We start from the raw sequence: 19,091 nt of genomic DNA on the forward strand, positions 1-19,091 counted from the left end.
TAGATTCAGGGTAGACATCAGGAGGCGCTACTTCACTGTCAGGGCGGCTAGGATCTGGAACCAACTTCCAAGTGAAGTGGTGCTGGCTCCTACCCTGAGGGTCTTTAAGACAAGGCTAGACAAACACCTTGCTGGGGTCATTTGACCCCAGTACTTTTTCCTGCCAAGGCAGGGGGTCAGACTTGATGATCTACTCAGGTCCCTTCCGACCCTACAAACTCTGAACTCTGAACTATAATTATAGAACGATCTTGGCTGCATCACATTGGCAGCTCATGAAGACAAGCGTGCTTGCACAATAAATCAAGCAAAGTATTTCCAGTAGAGAATGGGAGGTATTAATCCCATCATATAAGGTATTAGTGAGACCTCATCTGGGATACTGTGTACAGTTCTAACCACCCACATTCAAAAAAGATGAATTCAATAGAAGACAACAGCCAATAGGATGATCCCCTTACTCCTACTATTTTGGAAGTTTTTTACTTTGCTAATGGTTAGAAGCCTTCTCTTAACTCTCTAAATTTGTTTGTGCCTTGTCTGTTTTCATTTGATCATATATCAATGTTGTCCTTTAACTTGAGATTTTCCTTCCCTTGTATTTACCTTTGAATGTTTTTATAAGCAACATAAACATCTGTAATAAGTGGACTTCCTGGGTCCAGTCCAATCATTGGCCCACCCACTTGTCTCTGGGCTAACTGCCCACCTACTTCACCCACCACACCTTTGATGATACAATTGAATGCTGATAACAAGGTGGGAGGCTACCCATTTATTTGCCCTGATGCCAAGGGCCTAGGTACATGGCTCCCATACTGTGTTCCATGCCTCACAGATGGCATCCATATTGCTCCAATGCCTCACACTGGGACCCATGCTTCAGAGTCTCACATGGGACTCTCACTCCCCACTGGAGCTCGCAGTACTGTGCCCTCACACTGGGCTCTCCTTCAATCCATTGGACTCCAATCCCCTACCAACTCAGGGCTCCCAGCCCAGCTCAGGACCCTCTCGGTCCCCCCATGCCCCGCTACTGGGGCCTCATCCCCTGCCCTACACTGGACCTCAACAATCACCTTGGATCTAGTAGGCCTGTGCAAATAGGGAAGTATTCAATTTGGATATGGATTTGGCTGATTCAGAGGACAGTGATTTGATTCAGAGCTTCAGATCACTGTCCTGAATCGGCTTCAGAAGATTCAGCGCTGTCAGAGAGATTTGGAGATTCAGCCATAGACTATAATGGGAAATCACTGGAATAAGTATAACTTTGTCATTTGCTTGCAGATTTGAATGAAAGCAGCAGGGATGGTAGCCCCTTCTAAGGGCATGAAGCCTGCCAAATTTCAAGGATAGATGCAGGGGTTTCTGAGAAACTGCACCTCCAGGAGCTGACAAGCAAAACAATCTTTTATTAGACCAACTGAATAATTGGAGAAATTCTTCTTTGCAAGCTTTTGTGTTTAAAAACCCTTCATCAGGCTGAGGAAGCATGTAGTCGGTGTGTGTGTGCTCTTCCTGGATGGAAGGAATAGTAAAGAAGCCAGAGGCTGGCATGCAATGCAGGCAAGGAAGCCAGTCAGTAAAAATGGAAATGGAGGTGTCAGGCAGTGAGAGACAGGCTGGGGTAGAGGGGAAGGGGTATGTAGCAGGTAAAAGTGGAGAGGTACCTGCTGGTACCTGGGGAGTCAGATGTCCGGCAGGTTGTAGTGTGTCATAAATCCAATGTCTATACTGAGTCCATGAGTTTCTGTACCTAGGAGGCAGATGAAGTGAAGTTAATAGGCATGTCTGTGAGGCAATGATCGCTGCCTCCAGCTCTGAGAGTGCAGCATTAAAAATGGTTAAAAAAAAAAAAAAGGAAATAGGTGCAGATGGAATGATGAGGGTTGCACTCACTCTGTCTTCACCTGGAACTTAGGGACCCCCAGCAGTGGAAGGTTCACCTTGAGGAACACCAGCTGCTCCACCAAACCAGGATCCAAGGAGGTGCAGGGGGTGTCACAACATCCCCAGCAAGGCTGAACATCCTCACATTTGGAACAATGGTTGGTGGGCAGGACAGATGTTTATGGGCAACTGTGGCAAGAACCTGCCACATCTGGCTGTGGGTTGCCCAATAAGCCATGGGGTCGCAGTCCAGCAGCTCCACATCCTCGGTGAGATAGGTAGCCACTGAAGTAACAACACTACCTGCCCAAAGCTGAGGTCCGGTGCTCCTGGACCCCAACATTGAAGCCATGCCCTTGGCCCACATTGGCTGGGGGTGATTGGGTGGTGCTGGTGCTGGGAGTGCTGGCACTGGAAAGTGGATCCCCCTCTTCCATGTCCCCTTGCCTCTGCCCTTCTGCCTCCCTGATTCTGTTCACTAGCACCTCCATCCAGTGATCGAGAGTGTTGGTGCTGTCAGTGCACATGCTCCTCTCCACCCACAGGTCACACATGCCTGCCAGCATGTGGACTGTATTGGACCACAACAGATCCGGCCATTTTTTGATGCTGTCTTTCAGCCACTTCACCAGTGCCTGCACCTCTGGTGAAAGCAGCTTGTCCTAGCCAGGAACATTGATCCCTTGGAACTTCTCCATTTGGTTCTCAAGTTCCCTCATTACAGAGATCACCTGGCTAAAGAGGGCATTGCCAGCACAGAGGCTCTCAGTGGGCTTGAGCAATGGCTTGAGGACCACCAAAGTCTGGGAGATGGTATCCCACTTCACTTTGTTAAGGGGGCCACTGATCCCAGTCTCCCCAAGCAAGTCCATTTCATAGATGGCCTCCTGTTGCTCCAGCAACCTTTCCAGCACAGGTATGTGGAGTTCCACCGAGTCTCCACATCTGGAATGATTTTGTGCTGCGGGATGCTCTGCTCTGCCTGTTTCTCCTGCAGCATCTCGCCCACCTTGATGCTGCGGTGGAAGTAGCCTGCCATCTTCCTGCATTTTGAAATCAGCTGGCGGGAAGTGACAGTGCCATCACCAGAAGCCCTGTCCCCCTCCAAAGCATCCCTGACTATGAGGTGCAGCTTGTGTGCCACATAGCGGATGCCACCAAAGTTGGCATCACAGACCAGCTTGACCATATTGGCCCCGTTGTCGGTGACCATGAACTTATGGGTGAGCTCACGCTGCCCAATGAGCCACCCCTGCACCATGAGTTTCACGGCCACCATGATCTCCCTTGCTGTGTGGGACTCATCCATCACCTCAGCTTGAAGGAGAGCCCACTGACAACCTTACTGATCACACCGGTGCCCTGTGAGGGAGAGGTAGACATGTTCTCCACCCCACCCCAGCTGGTCCAGATGTCAGAGGTGAAGTGCAAGGCTACTTGCAGCCCTGCCTTGTGCAGCTCCTCCCTCAAGTACTCCCTGCATGCCTTATACAGAGGGGGCACCACCATCCTGCTAAAGGTGGTGCATGCGGGCACTTGGTAGGATACGGCCATGAGTGCCATGAGCTGTCTGAACCCTGGCCACTCAACTAAGGAGAAGGGCTGGCCATCCAGAGCAAGCATCTCCCCAATGATCTGAGTGATCTTGCTCACCCTTGCAATGCGCCCTTTGTCTGCAGATTTCCCGACTGGTCCAGGTTGGCCTGCCTCTGCTTAATGGGAATAGAGGCTTTGGAGTGAGAGGGGGACTTTCCTTTGGGAACGCACCCACTGATGCCAGGCTGAGGAGGAACAAGGGCAAGGGGGTGCTGTCTCCTGAGATGCAGCAGCATTGCCGTGGTTGTGAAGTGTTTCACCTCCTTGTCCTGGCTGATCTGCCTTCAGCAGTGCTGACAGATAGCATACTTGGGATCATCTGTTGCCTCAAAATGATCCCACACTACACTACCCCTCCCCCCACCCCGATTCTGGGTTGAGAATGGGGATCCTGCCTTATCCCCTCCTCAGCAGTCTGAGGCACAACAACAGGAAGAGCCACTTGCCTCCACAACCTCAACCTCAGCCTCCTCCGAGGTGCTTTCCAGAGAAGAGCTGGCTCTAGGGGAACTTTTAGGGGTGTGGAGCACAAACTCAGATTCCCTCTCATTCCCCAGAATTTCTTTTGCTAGGGCTCTCAGTTCCTCTGCTTCCAGATCCAGCTTCTCCTCTGGCAGTGGGAGGCTTATGCTGGGAGATTAAATTGGGGTGGAGAAGACTGTCATTCTGCTGCTGGTGGCTATTTATGGTGTTAGGTGGTGCAGGTGCAGGGACAGGTATTGCTTCCATCTCCTTGCTTCCACTGGCAGCAGAAGACTCATCGCTGCTAGGAAAGAGGTTGCGTCTATGTTGGGGGGGGGAGTGAAACTTGCAGCTCTTTCCCTAGCCCCTCTAGCCCCTGTCCCTCCCCTGCCAGAAGACCTGGCACCTGCCTTTCCAGCATGCTTAATATTCATCTTTCCTTTGCTGGAAAATATGTCTGTGTGTGTCTGTGCAGCTGTAATATCTCTTCTTCCCTCTGTATATGTAACTAATATCTTTTCGTCTTCTCTGATTACTGTATGTGTGTGACTGTGTGTAATGTATGTGCTTTCCTGCACAGTGATGGATCATGCTGTCAGAGAAAACACAGCTTTCCTTTAAAGTGTGTGGGGGGAAAATAACAAAACAAATAAGGCATTTTGGGGGGGAAGAATAAGTTCAAAGAAATTAATTAGATAGAGATAAAAAGATGGAATTTAGGCAAGGGTAATTAGTAAACTGTATCCAATCCTTTCCAAGAACAGAAACTAGCAGGAGACTGACTAGGAAGCCAAGCCAGTCCAGTAGTACCTTTCAGATGTTGTTGCTCAGGCAGAAACAGTTCACAAAAGAGACAGAAACGCTGCAGACAGAGGCTTATATTCTGTTTCTATGTCCCTCCCCCAGAGCACTGTGATCAGAAGGGGACTTAAGGAAAGATCACAGTCATTGGCCAGCTACAGATGTCAGTCTTTTCCCCCCTGCTCTCCCACCCTCTTCTCAGTTTCTGTTCTCCTGAAAGACTACCATCCAAATCTCCAAGTCTTTTCTGAACCTTTTCCAAATTGATTTGGAGGCTCCAAATTGATTCAGAAGTTGTTTTTGGTCTCCCAATTCAATTTGGATTCAATGATTCAGCCTCCAAATCAATTCAAATCTTCTCCAAATCAAATCAGTGACTAAAGCGTCACACATCCCTAGACACATTTTTGGCTTAGGGCCCCACCCCCATGGAGCCTCACACCCAGCTTCTTAATGTAGCCTCAGAGCTTGCAGTGAGTCTGGGAGCTGCCCCAGGTCACTTCCTCACCTGGGGCCCTGCCTCACTGCGAGCCTGTGTACCTGCTTTGTTCTTTGGGGTGTGCTCCCCTAGCCTTTCCCCTCCACGGGGTCACCCTTAAGGCAGCATGGGTGCTCATACTAGCCCTTCCCTGGGGAGGCCCCCAGGTTTTAGGTCATGCCCCAGGGCCAGGAGTCTTCAGCCATCTCCATATCTACTGCCCTTACCTCCAAGATGGTATGAGCAGCATCCCCTGCTTGGTGGTGTCCTCGCAGCTGCCAGCAGCAGACTGCTGGCCTTGTAGATGCAGCTTGGTCCACTGACCAGCCTTTTTTCTCTTCTTGAAAGGTCTCTACTTGTTCCTGATATCCCTCTTTAGATGGTTGTTCCTCCAAATTGGTCTGGAGTCCTTTTCCTCTAGTTTTTTTTTCCTTTTTTTTTTTTTTAGAAACAAACTCCAGATAATTTAAAAAAATTTTCATTTAAAGAATTCCAGGCCTCCTCCAGATCAAGTCTCTAATGGCTTCATTCCAGTTAACTTCACTTACTAGTTTGCATAGCTAATCAAAATTAGTCCTTTTAGGATGTGTCCAGATGAGCATGTAAGTGAGGATTGCGGTGCCTCAGAACTATCTGAGGTGCCACAAATTGCACACAGTATACATGCACCTATTTTCTGTGCTGCTAAATTGACACTAGGAGATCCTGGTGTCAAAAAAACCAATGCAAAAAAAAGCAAGGTGGCACACATGGCAGCAGCCTGCACCGCCAGAAATGGAGTCTGGCCATCCCGAGCCACATTCTGGCTGCTGGCCAGGCTCCATGTGATGGGATAGGCACTGCTGCTGCCCCAGGAGTACCCCGGGACCACAGGTAAGGCAACTGGGGCCAGCACAGGTGCTGGCTCCCATATCCCCTACCCCGCCCAGATCAATTCACTGCTCATCAGAGCATATCTGCAGGTGCATGCCTTCGGGCAAAAAAGTGACACAAATGTGTGCCGCTGCTATTTGTCCCATGGGAAATACATGTGCCTGCACCTATGCCCTTGCCTGGATGAGCCCCTGAAATTCAAAGCCTTAGTTATAGACCTACTTAGGTTTACCCTTCCATTTAAATTAAATTGAATCAACTCGTGATATGGTTATTCTATGACCAAGTCCTCTCTAATGTTCTTGACACAGCTAAGTCTGTAACAGTACCACCTTAAGCTTTTCATTAAGTGCATGTTACTTTGAACAAACTTTGAGACACAGGACATCCATAAATTGCATTTTGGGTTGTTTTAATTTTTTAATTAAGTTTTAGTAGATTCCACATTTCTTTGTGTTATGTAAGCATTCTTACATCATCAGAATAGGTCATTTTGGACTCTCTTCTTATGTTTCCAAAAAATCAAATGGCTGTAGAATATGTATTAGTATTTTTCATCTTGTACTACATGGGATTATTACATAATTTTCTTAGCATATAGTAATCCTATCACATGCAATAATTTCATCTCTGTAGTTCAACTCCAACTTTGTTATTGTTGTTGGAGGTACCTCACCTTTTCTCTAGCCATTCCTCACACTGTTTAAAGTCAAATCATTTCATATTTCTCATTTAATTTATACAAATGTATACTTTTTTCTTGTGGTTTTTTTTCTTTTCTTTGCCATTCTTCACTTTCAAACAGACTTCTAAGTGGATGCTTTAGCTGTGACATTAGGAATCGCTAAAATTTCTTTTCTTGGGCTTCATTCATTTATGCAATTAATTTTACCTTTCTCATGATCTGTCAGGCTTCTTCATCACTGTGTATGTGTCCTATGTAACTAACTGCATTTATTCAAAGTGGCATTTGATATTGTTCAATTTAAAATTCCTTTTCCTGGCACATTGCAGAACATTATACAATATTTCATTGTGTTATTGATGATTTTCACCACAAGTCAAGTAGATCAGTAATTATTTCCACCCAATCTAAACCCTCAAAGATCTTGAGTAAGATACCTCGTGTATTGAGAGATTCTCAAATAATAGTCACCGATGCTGATATCTACCAGAAAGAGCATTTGAGTGTAGAATTTTGCACTTATTCTTTAAGTAAATTTGCTCAAAACCCATGGCATGTATCCCATATGGGAAATATTCTTCTATTTTGAAGACTAGAAATAATTGCTTCAGTTAGTTTTATGGAGCAGCTATTTTGTCTGATAGCCTTCTCTTGGATATTTTCCAAGTCCTCTACATATTTAATTTAATTGCGGGGACAATTAAACTAAGTCAGTATGTGTCTTTATTTGTTCAGTAGCATTTGATTTCACCATCCAGTCAAGTTCAGTTTTTATATTTTCTCTTACTGCTAATGTAACTTTAAGTGATGCATTTTTGGTGGTGGCACACTCAGATCCATATCAATCTGATGTATTATATCCTTAATGCATTCAAGTCCATTAGACATCTAATCGTATTCTTTAAAATCTAGAAGCACTGAAGCTCCTTCTTCCATTTCTCTACCAGGTCCTCTTTCAGACTGAGGAATTCAGGTGACTTCATTGGTTCCATTTTTGCCAAAGATCACTGTCCTTCTAACTTCGTGTTAAGATACAAAATTATAAACTAGGCAAATTAACCACTGAAACTACATACCTCAGGATGTGTTGGATTTTCTGTCACTTGGAAATTTTAATTAAGGTTGTATGTCTTTCTTTAAAAAGTGCTGTGAGAGTGATGTTGTATCTGTGGTTGTCCAGAAATTATGAGACAAACAATGCATCTTCTTTATGCATCTTGTCTGCAGCAGTTATTCCCTTCCATAGACATCACAACATTGCAGGGGAAGGCTCCCAGTAAGTTAGCGTCCTCTGTCACCAATGGAGCACCTAGCTCTATTCACAAGCAGTGGTGGGGGCTTCTCCTTTATGGGGCCTCCCAGTGTGAGAAAATTAGGAATGAGTCTTATTCCCCTCCTTCATCTTGCCACCAGGAGACAATGGAGTGAGCCTGTAGCTTGTCAAATAATGTCTTTCCATATTTCTAAAGATAGTTGGGAGCTTCCTGCTTTTCATGGCTACTACAGACAGAATGGACCACAGAGTCTAATACAGGTGAGGATGAGCAGAGCAGAGCCTAATGTGGTTCTTTCGCCACTATTTCAGAAAAAAACTTCTGATATTACACAATTTGAGATGATCTGGCCTGACATAAAACATGGGGATCCTGACAAAGGCATCTATCATGCAGTCCTTTTAACCATATGATAGATCAAGTGGGCAAATGATGGGCACACTGTTGAAAAAGAAACAGTCTTCTACTTCTAAAAAATATGTTAAAAGCATTAAGGCAGAAAAGTGGAAGCATTCAACATGTTGAGTCCCTATTTTTACAGATGCACATATTACCTTATATCTTTCCATTTGGACGTGTGTATCATTTATCACACAGTCTCTAAGTACAAGAACTCATATCATTTCTCAAGTAGTACAATATAAGATCAGACAGTAACAACCTTAGATACATGCTTGTTATCTTGTAGTTATGTGTACTACTCTGTGCATTCAACATGAACCTCACTTCTATACAGGATGCACAAGCAAGGCAGCAAGGACTCTTGTAGGTATTTCTGCCTCCTTCGGTCTTCACTAAGCAAAAAAAAATATGGATGGTGTTATTGCAGTCCTTAAAAACAGCATGTGAAAGCTTGTGCTTCATTCACTATTTTTGTAATAAGCATTACTTGGTCTGAGGCATGGGCTTCTGTTGTTTCCTGCCTCACTGACAATGTTGAAATGAAACTTCAGGTGAAGTGGAATGAGAGGTACAAACTGTTGCTCAACAATTTAGTATCGACGGGAGCAAGAACAGCACTAGATTCAGGTTTTGGATTAGTTATCCCAACAAAGTCCCCAGGCAGAGACATTAATAACAAATCTCTGGAAATAGGTACATTCTCTGATTACACTGTTACAGTTAAGGACTTGGATTAGGACAAATATGGAAAAAAATGGGAACAAAAGAGTGAAGTAGAGGGCAATCAGGAATAGAGCCAGTATATCACCTAACATGAGGTACTCCTTTTCAAAATACTTCAGAACTCCTTGGAAATGCTAGCACCATTTATAATGGAGCATGCTATAGGCCTAAGTACAATTGACTGGGAAGAAATTTACTTAAAATATTGCATTTTCCCTTCAAACACATGTAATTAGGGTCAAACATATATAAACAGCAAAAATGTCAAAATTAATTAAAGCTCCTGTGGTGGGCTCCTAAACCTCAGTATCCCAAGGATCTTTTGTTTTGTGAAATGAGGTTTCTACTCAAATGTTTAACTTGTATAGCTCCCTCTGGTTCATTCTGAGCTTCTGTATTCCTGGTTTTTATTTTATAGAACTGGCCAGAAGCTGGGATTCCCATTCCATGGGCAATTCTGAATTTATTTTAATGTCATTTCTAAAGTGGAAGGAAAATTAGAATTTTAGAATTTCACATGAAAGAGGAATTTTGAAATGGTTTTCTCAAAGAGTCAAAACCTTAGTTCACTTTGGTCTTTTTTGACAGTTTCCTAGACTTTTCAAGCTACTTGAAGTCTCAGCAGTCTAGCAGGCAGAAGTCAAATCACTCCTAGGGCTGTTGGGCTGCTGTTGAGACTAGGAGAGCCAGCTCTGGGACAGTGCATCCAGCTGGTTTTGAAAGAGCCAGGAGCCTGGAAGACCAGGCTGCCAAAGAGTTGCACAGGTGAACTGGCAGAAAACCAAACAGGTTTTGCAGTCTGCCTGGTTGTCATCAGAATTTTATCAAAACTGACATGTTCCTAGGGAACACGTTTCCATTTTGAAAAATTGGCATTTTCCACCAGAACATTCCTTTAGAAAATCTCCAGTTAGTTCTAGTGTTTTCTTTTTGTTGAATGCGCATTTACTGGTTACAGTTGTGAGAAGTGATATCCAAACCTTCTCATGAACGCCTTACCTGCGTGGTTATTTTGCAAAAGCCCACAGAATGAGTAAATCCTAATTGTTAAATGAATGACACAGGCTGGCAGCTTTTCCTGATATTTTCCTGAGGAAATGCCAGATGCTGCTGTTGAAACTGCATATCCTTGGAAAATGCAGTACCCATGCTAGACACCAGATAGAGCTTCCTTGGGCAGTGCTTTTTTGATCTTGTCTCAGACTGCTGCCGTTGAATTGTGTGAAGTGTCAAGTGTATGTTATTCGGTGCTAGCATGTCCAAACAAACCCTGTAACAGGGAAACTTGGAACCATAATAAAACTGTTATACACTGTGCAACATTTGGCATTCAGTCAGTCAAATGTCTCCCCATCTGTAATATTAGTATTAATAAGCATAGTAATCCCTAGTTCTTGTATATTACTTTTCATCTGGAGATTTCAGAGTACCCAGCAGTGGCAGGTAAATATCACTGTCGCAGTTTTGCCAGGGGGAAAACTGAAACAGGGTCAAGAAGAGACTTGTCTAAGGAGAAAGCCTAGGTTTTCCAATCATGACAGTGTTTTATCCACTGGACCATGCCATCTCCTTTACTGTAGATTAGGAATAGTTCTGTTGTACCACATACCCTCTCTCTCTGACTAATGGGTTAGACTATTTAAAAAATGTCTTGTCACAGATGGCTAAGATGTAAAAAATGTTCACAAATATTTGTTCATATTTTAAACAGCATTGTGAATGTGTGGGCACTTCCAATGTGTGTTTTCCACAAATATTCTAGCAGATGAATTTATTGGCAGGAATATTTGCTGAAGCAGCCAGTTTTAATCTAATTTTGCAGAATGTCCACAGAAAAAAAATGTTAAATATGTGTTCATGAATATGTGCAATTTTAGTGGTACCAAATAAATCCACTGAATGTCCACTCAAAACAGCTTGCATTTCAAATATCAAATACTGTTAGTAAGATGCTCACAAATAAACTACAGACTAAGAATTATCCACAGAGATTATTTATCAGTTCATTTCAAAATAATGGTTACATTTGTGAGTGTTGCTGTCTGTGGACAAATTGGTAAAGAGAAAAAGACAAAATTCAACAATTAAATTACAAATTATTTTCTTTGATCTGCTACTAAGGAAGACATATTCAGTTGTTACATTCAGCTGTTTATACTTACGTGTCTTTTATCACCTGATGACTCCTTCAGCCAGTCCAAATACAGAAATTTCCACAAATCCCGTTATAAGACTTGTACAACATTTCTCCAGTCTGATCAGTTAAGATCATGACCTCTCAGTAAGGGGGTTAGGGGCAAGCCCATGGGCTTTATAATCATCTTCCTTTCTTTTAGACCTCATTGTGAAAGAGCTATCCATGCCTTTTTTTCCCTGTTGTTGTAATATGTAGTCATAGTTGGGAGTGAGACGAGAACCACACGGGGTTAAACAATTTTCTAGCTCAGTGAATGCAATATAAACCTCATTGTGTTTATCCAGTTTATTCCTTCCTTTTTTTTTTAATGAAGTCATGGCATATCATTGCTTATCCAAATGCTTCTAGCAGTTGGTTTCATTATCATAATCTTATTCAAGGACTGCTGGCTTTCTCTGTTTTGTATACTAAATAATTTGTATAATTTAGTGCTTTTGCTGTTTCCAGCACGTGGTAATAATAATAAAATACTAATATAAATAAAAATTGGATCAAATTATAACTTCCCGTACACCCATGTGCAGCCCCACAAAAGTTCTCAATAGGAATCTGAAGTATGATAAATAGATCTAGTAAAAGTCCCTATGCGTAGTTATAGAAAAAAGTTGTATTTGCTAGCTTGATGTCATCAGAAGTCCATTTTTCATGGATGCTAGGCATGATCATAACAGTGAAATATGAATCTTTCAGAAGTGTGAGGTAAAGCCCATGTAAGACTACATTTTTATAATCCCTGGATTGTAATGTGTGAACTATCTGAAGTCAACTGCATGATGATTAGCTGAGTAACTGCTAATGTTAATGCAGCACCTCTAGGAATGCATACTTCCCTTGCTGTTTTAAAACCTGATGGACACACAAATATCTCAATTTTTTAATTGATTTTGTTTTATTCTTTTTTTTTGGAGTCATTTTATCTAACAAATAACATTTACTGGATAAGAATGTGGACAGAAAGAGAAGAATTATTTTAACTTTAAGGCACTTTTTCCTATTAAAATCTTGATTCCTTTCCAGAATATAAAATTTAAGAGGTAGAACATGTGCATAGAAGCCTATATTCACTCACCTAAGCACCCAAATGACATCACAGTATCCACTAATTTTATTCACATGCTTCTTATGATGTTACTAGACATGTCTGATATGTCTTTGTAGCTTTTCAGCTCACATGTGATACATTGTGTCCATCACACACATTCATCTCAGCCTATATAAATATATGAATGTTATATTTATATGATTGGGAAGATTGTTCCTATTAATTCTCAAGGATGTAGTTAAACTATGCAAACTATGTGCATAGAAACTATAGTTTGCCTTCAAGAAAATGTAAATCAGAACATTTTACAGTTTGTTTGCTTTTAAATACATAGACTTTTTACTTTGAACGGCAGGGCAGGATCTTGCCTATTTACTTTTGCTCTGTTCTCCCTCTCTTTTTCTTTTTCTTTTCTTGCACATATCTCAGTGCTTAATGATAAGTTTGCCATTGGTACAGCAGAAAAAAAGAACGAATGATGAGCAATATTTTTGTGGGATTCATTTTGGTGTGTTTCATTTTGTAAATCAAGCCTCCCCATGCCTGGTAGCGTATAACACATTCACAGCTCCAAGCCATTATTGTTATCTCATACTCTTTATTGTTATGGTACATTAATACTCTGATATATTTTTAATGTCCCAGTTACTGAAACGCAAATTTGGATGAATGATTTTCTTCATATAAGCAAGAATGAAATAAAACCCATACAATTGTATTTACTAAAATGTATTTTCCCCTGCACTCAGCATGCTCCACTGATGTACTTTTTGCATTAATAAAATTATTTTAGTACTCTTTAAGTACCCTTTCAGAGAAATGTTATAATGTAAGTTGTCTGATTCTGTTTTAAGTGAAGGAGAAAACCTGGTAGAGGTTGTCTCTTTAAATCAGATCTGCAGTGTTGATGGACCCTCTAGCAAGCATGGTAAGAACCATTCTCACCTCTGCAGCAGGGAGCTTGACCATATAGACTCATACATTCAATCAAAACGTTTTCCCTTTTAATATGCACTGTACCAATCCTATTCCCATGGTTACAGCTCGTGCTTCTTTGGTTGCTTCCAGTCTGTTGGAAAAGGGAGGCAGCATACATTCCTTGTACAGGAGTTTAAAACCTAATGAAAGCAACCCTGTTGTGATTTGCATTTTAAATGTTTCTTTTTTTTTCTCATTGTACAGAATGCTGTAGCAGTAGCTTCAGTTCATTTGCCACAGTCTGTCTTCTCTCAGTCTTCAGCCTTGCAATCTGTTGATAACTCCACTTGCAAGCTACAGTTTATTGTCTTTCGGAATGGAAAACTCTTTCCTAGCACAGGAAACTCATCAAATCTTGCAGATGACGGGAAACGTAGGACTGTTGCCACTCCAGCTGTGTTTGCTAAAATAGGTGAGGAGTTGTTCTGCATTATATCTTTTAATCTGAAAGCTACAGTATACTTGATTATGTAGGGAATGGAGCAGCAGAATATACTGGGAGGCTGGGATCTGTCTGTTTCTTCTGCACAAGTGCTTGGATTTATTCCTATTCATAAGATTTTATGCAAATTCCCTTATAAATATGTGAAATGTAATCACTGAATGAACAAAATAAAAATTGGGGATCACTGCTTACTTATATACTATTATTTCAGAAGCTTATATCTCAAACCAAGGTGACTTAGAAAAGAACCTTGTTTTAATCTTTGCAATGAAAATTTCAGTACTAACATCCTAGACACAGATAGGTAGATAAATAAGATTGTGTGCGGTTTTAATGCCCTGTTGCATGTATCTTAATGTTCATCAGAGTACTTTTTGATATGATGGTCCTAAAGCAGGTGTTGATAGAGGCTTTTGTCTAAATGTGATGAATCTTATAGGCTAGTGAGTCACTATTTTGATAAATTATTCAGCCAGACAATTTTAATAATTTGATTTGATTCTGAGTAGTGTTCACATTTCTATTAGCATTTTTAAAAATGCTTTAATACGACTTTCAAAGCACAGAATTGTTTTAGCTATTAATCATACAATAAAACTGAGCCCTGTTTGCAGTTACGTGAGTGAATAGCTTAATTTTAGTCATAATTTAAGAATGAAACAACCAATTGAGCATTGTGAAGAATGATTAGATCATTTGGACAATGTAACAAGCTGAAATAGTCATTCAGATTAATTTAAACTGTAGGAAACTTTTCTGGATTTGAATATTATCTATGATTTCAATGTACACAGACAGGAATATGTGGCAACTGCTTTGTTTTCCATAGTTCAGTACATTTGATTCATAGATTCATAGACATTTGTGAAGCTCTGTATGTAGTATTCATCAATAAAGGGTTTTCCAGTCCATTTCTCTGATTCAGTTTGTTGCTTTTGCAGATGGGTGCAGTTTCGGAAACCTCACCAGCCCCCTTACTATAGGCTTGAGGCACTTTGAACGGGGTATAGACCCCATTGCAGCGTTCTGGGATTTTGACCTTCTAGATGGACATGGAGGCTGGTGGGGAGAAGGGTGCCACATAATTAGCTCTTCAGGCAATATTACAACCATTCAGAGTACACACTTCCGTAACTTTGCAGTGCTAATGGTGAGTATATGACTTAGAAAATATACCTATATACAGATGTTCCTTCTATATGTATGCGTGTCATCCTCGCTTGACAGTAACTGTGGTTTCTTTTGTCATGGTGTTCTATAGCAAGCCTTAAAGACAAGTAAGTTATTTAACTGCTAATAAGTGAATTAACCTGATGGTCAGCTCAGTCTAATATTCAGAGACAGGCCCAGTCAAAAATGGCATTTAACTCTTTCTTGACAGAAGAAAGTTCCATAAGAGAATGATCAAGAGAGGGAGGTTATAATTTATAAGACAGGCTTTGAGAAATGTATGCTTATTTTTGCCTTTACTTCAGTATATCTCAGTAGGCTGGTCTGCTTTTGTTCCTGCCTTACACTGTGTTGATCATACTAATTAGTTGCAGGCATACCGCAATGTTGAATCATTTAATAAATGGAAGTGAATAGCATCTCATGCTCTTTTAAACGAGGACTTTTTTGTCTTTGTTGTTGTTCTGGGAGTTTTAGTTTGTATACTGATGATGTTAGCCTTTTTGCTAAATTGCTATTCATGGAGAAAAATATTTCTGTGTAGTGCTAACCTATCAGGCTGCCTTGGTCTGTTCTCAGTCACACTTACAGCTCCCATTGCAGGTATTTAACTACCATGCTTCACAGAAAGTTACCTTGATGAAAACAGAAGGTACACGTATGCAATAATTACTGATTTTTTTTTTTGATTTTTTTTTGCAAAAGACAGGAGAGCATAGTAAAAAAAGTAAGCTAGCTAGCAAAAAATTATGTTGGTGAAAATGTGTTGCAGTATTAAAAATGGTCATTGTGAACCAATTGCAAAGAGACTAGCCACATGCCTAGTACTGAATGATCTCAATACTTGTGCATGATTGCATTGTAGGAGATTCTTGTCTACTTTACTGAAAGGTTTATGTTGAGTAAATAATGTATTGTGAGTATGTGTAAAGGATAGCAAACATAGGCGACAGGAATGGAGAGGACGTGTGCAGAGAATACCAATCTGCTGCTGTCAGATGGAGCCCAGCTGTCAGCCAATCATTGCACAAGGCTGTGACAATGAGTAGTTAAATGCGGATATTATTGTCTACTTTGTAAGAACTGATTTCCCTCAGAGTTACTAGATCATTTTTTTCTACCCATTTTAGAATGGTTCAGATTTTAGCATCCTGTTCCTGAAGATTAGTTGATCTTAAACATATCTCATCTTTTTACAGCTCAAATGCACTTTTTTTTCCCCTCGGACATTTGTGTGGGTTTTTCCAAGTGGTAAACACAGTTTTGTTCTGAGGGTATTTTTTCTAAATATTTTAAAGAAAACGCATGTTGGCTTTGCAGGTACCACGCCCAAAATGGCTGTCTCTTTCTAGAACTGTTTAAGTTCACTTTATGATACTTCACTTTGCTTAGTTAGTAAGCAGTAGTTAATAATTTACAAATAATTCATTACAGTTCATTTAAGGACTTCATTTACTTGTTTTGCTCATGGAAATCATGTACTGATACAAGTATTTCATTTTATATTTTACATTTGAATAAAAGTTGTTTCATATGTACTATATCCTATGAAGTATAACAGGGTTTTTAAAGAACTTTATAAATTATGTCTTTCTCATAGAGAATGTAGTATCAGATTTTGTTAATGAAACTTTCCTTTTTTCTATATGCTTCTCTCATTTTTGACCTGTACAAACAAACAAAAAATATATCTTTCATACTCTACTCACCTTAATTATGATTACAGCTCCAAAAATGTAATATGGCACCTACTTTTTGAGAAAAGAGATTAAAAGTGGCTTTATAGCATTCACCCAGACTAATTTTCCCAATCTTTCAGAAAGGCTAATAGACTTTAACATAATTAACTATGTGCATTAATTGCTGTAAAAATAAATATATTTATAAAAGACACATATCGATAAAAATGAGATGTATTGGCTTTGAATTAAAATAAGAACTGTTTTTTTCATTGGTCATAGTAGAATAGTACTGTGGCAACACTGATCAAACTATGGACCACATAACAACACTCTGCCTTCTATACAAATTTCACAGTGACATTGCAGAAAGACACTCCCTTTCCTCAAGAGCATTAGACTGGTTAAACTGGACTTATAATTGTTGCTCGAAGTCAGCCATATAAAAGAAGAATAAAAAGTAGAGTAATAAAGAATCTTATTATTATACTTAGCTATTAAGTTATAAACAATTTAAAATATCCATCTCTATCTAACACCATCAAACCTGAATAACAACTGCATTTTACTCAGGTAGTATTGGTAATAGAAAATTAAAAATAGGTGGCATGTTCAGTAAAATAAAAATTATCCTTTTACATTATAAAACTCTATAATACAACCCTAAAATATAAAGAATTATGAAAATTCACAATTGATTACTATGTTGTGGGCTAATGGCAGTAAACTGAAATAATAGGAATTAAGTGAAGTGCAGCAGTAAAGTAACAGAGAACCTGGAGGCTTGCATTGCTATCAGAATAATGTATATCCTGCTGTGAAACAAGATGAAGTAGGTGGCTAAATTAATCCAGCTGTGCATTGTACTACTCATACAGCACATGCTCAGATTCATCATTGCTATTATGTGTTTGACAGGCTGTCATCATTTTTTTTGAATATCTGGAGAGGAATATTGAGTTATTTCTTGCGAGTTTTTATTGTCCATGATACAAAAATATGCTTAAGTCTAGGATTAGCAAAAGTCTTTTTTTCAGAGAGATGGTTTTAGTATTGTTTTCAATTAGGTTAAATACAGACATTCAAAAAACCTGAGGTGGAATCGATTTAAGTTACGCGGTTTTCTGGAAGCAGCATAGGTTAGATTGGTAGCGAACAGAACACACATTTACCCTTTGGTAGTGGGGACACACAGGCTCCCTGCACTGGCGAAGGCCAGAGGGTTGGAAGTGCTCCTATATGCATCCCAGCAGGACCTGTGGGCTCCCCAGGCTGCCAGAGACTACCGAACACAGCCAAGTGGCCAAGCCACCTCTGATAGGCTGCCAGGCATAGGCAAGCCTCCCCCTGCCACGTTGTCTGTCAGCCATAGGCATCTATCAGCTGCAGGCAGGCAGTGGGGGGAAGGAAGGCAGGCAGCTGTGTCCCTGCACAAACCCCATCACTGTGCACACAGTGTATGCACAGACCTGACAGCGAGCCCGGGAAAACCTTCGCAAGCAGGTGCAGCCCCATGAAGCCCTACCAGGCCGCTGGGCACAGGCAAACATTTCCTCCCTCCGCTCCACACTGCCTGCCTGCAGCTGACCAGTGTCTGTGGGTGACAGATTCATAGATGGTAAGGCTGGAAGGGACATCAGAAGATCATCGGGTCCAGCCCCCTGCACCAAGCAGGAAAGATAATGGGGGGTCAGGTGACCCTACCAAGGTGACTGTCTAGTCTTCTTTTGAAGATTTCCAGCGTAGGTGACTGCAGCACCTCTGGAGGGAGCTTATTCCACAGTCTGGACACCCTGACTGCAAAGAAGTTTTTCCTAATGTTGAGCCTGAATCAATTTTCCAGGAGTTTGTGGCCATTACTCCTAGTTTTCCCCTCAGATGCCCTGGAGAACAGTTGCTCACCAGGCCCTTGATGTAGTGGTAAGCAACCCTAGTAACCTCTAGTGTAGTGGTAAGCTGCTACCAGGTCCCCTCTCAGCCTTCTTTTCGTCAGGCTGAAGAGTCCCAGACCCCTCAGCCTTTCCTCTTATGGCTTGTCTTTTAAGACTCTGATTATGCAGGTGGCTCTTCTTTGGACTCTCTCAAGCTTGTCCACACCCTTGTTAAAGTGTGGTGCCCAGACCTGGACATGGCGTGGGAGAGGGGAGAATGCTTACCCATGCCTGGCAGTCCAGTTGGGCTCCAGGAGGCTGTGCCTGCTCGAGGATGTGCTCCTGGGCTCGGTGTCAGATCAGTATGTACTTTGTTGGCCTTCATGATGGGGCAGGTAGGTGCAGGAACACAGATACCTTCCTTGCCCCCCACCTCCATGCCTCCTTGCAGCTGACAGCTGCCCAGAGGCAGGAGATGAGGCTGCAGAAAGGGTCTGTGATGGAGAGAGTCTGGGCTGACTT

At 41.4% G+C, this 19,091-nt stretch overlaps 1 protein-coding gene across 3 annotated transcripts in view; it reads left to right on the forward strand.

The window, feature by feature from the left end:
* The window catches only part of LOC109324124 (adhesion G protein-coupled receptor A1-like), a 552,135-nt gene that overhangs the window by 447,947 nt on the left and 85,097 nt on the right, over nucleotides 1–19,091 (forward strand). For all 3 annotated transcript variants that reach the window (XM_019556021.1, XM_019556022.1, XM_019556023.1), the window contains 2 exons: nucleotides 13,609–13,816; nucleotides 14,791–14,999. In XM_019556021.1, coding sequence (XP_019411566.1) covers nucleotides 13,609–13,816; nucleotides 14,791–14,999 — 417 coding nt within the window. The remainder of the gene's footprint in view (nucleotides 1–13,608; nucleotides 13,817–14,790; nucleotides 15,000–19,091) is intronic.

This window comes from Crocodylus porosus, unplaced genomic scaffold, assembly GCF_001723895.1.
Source record: "Crocodylus porosus isolate Cpor-Errol unplaced genomic scaffold, CroPor_comp1, whole genome shotgun sequence".
Lineage (NCBI taxonomy): Eukaryota > Metazoa > Chordata > Crocodylia > Crocodylidae > Crocodylus > Crocodylus porosus.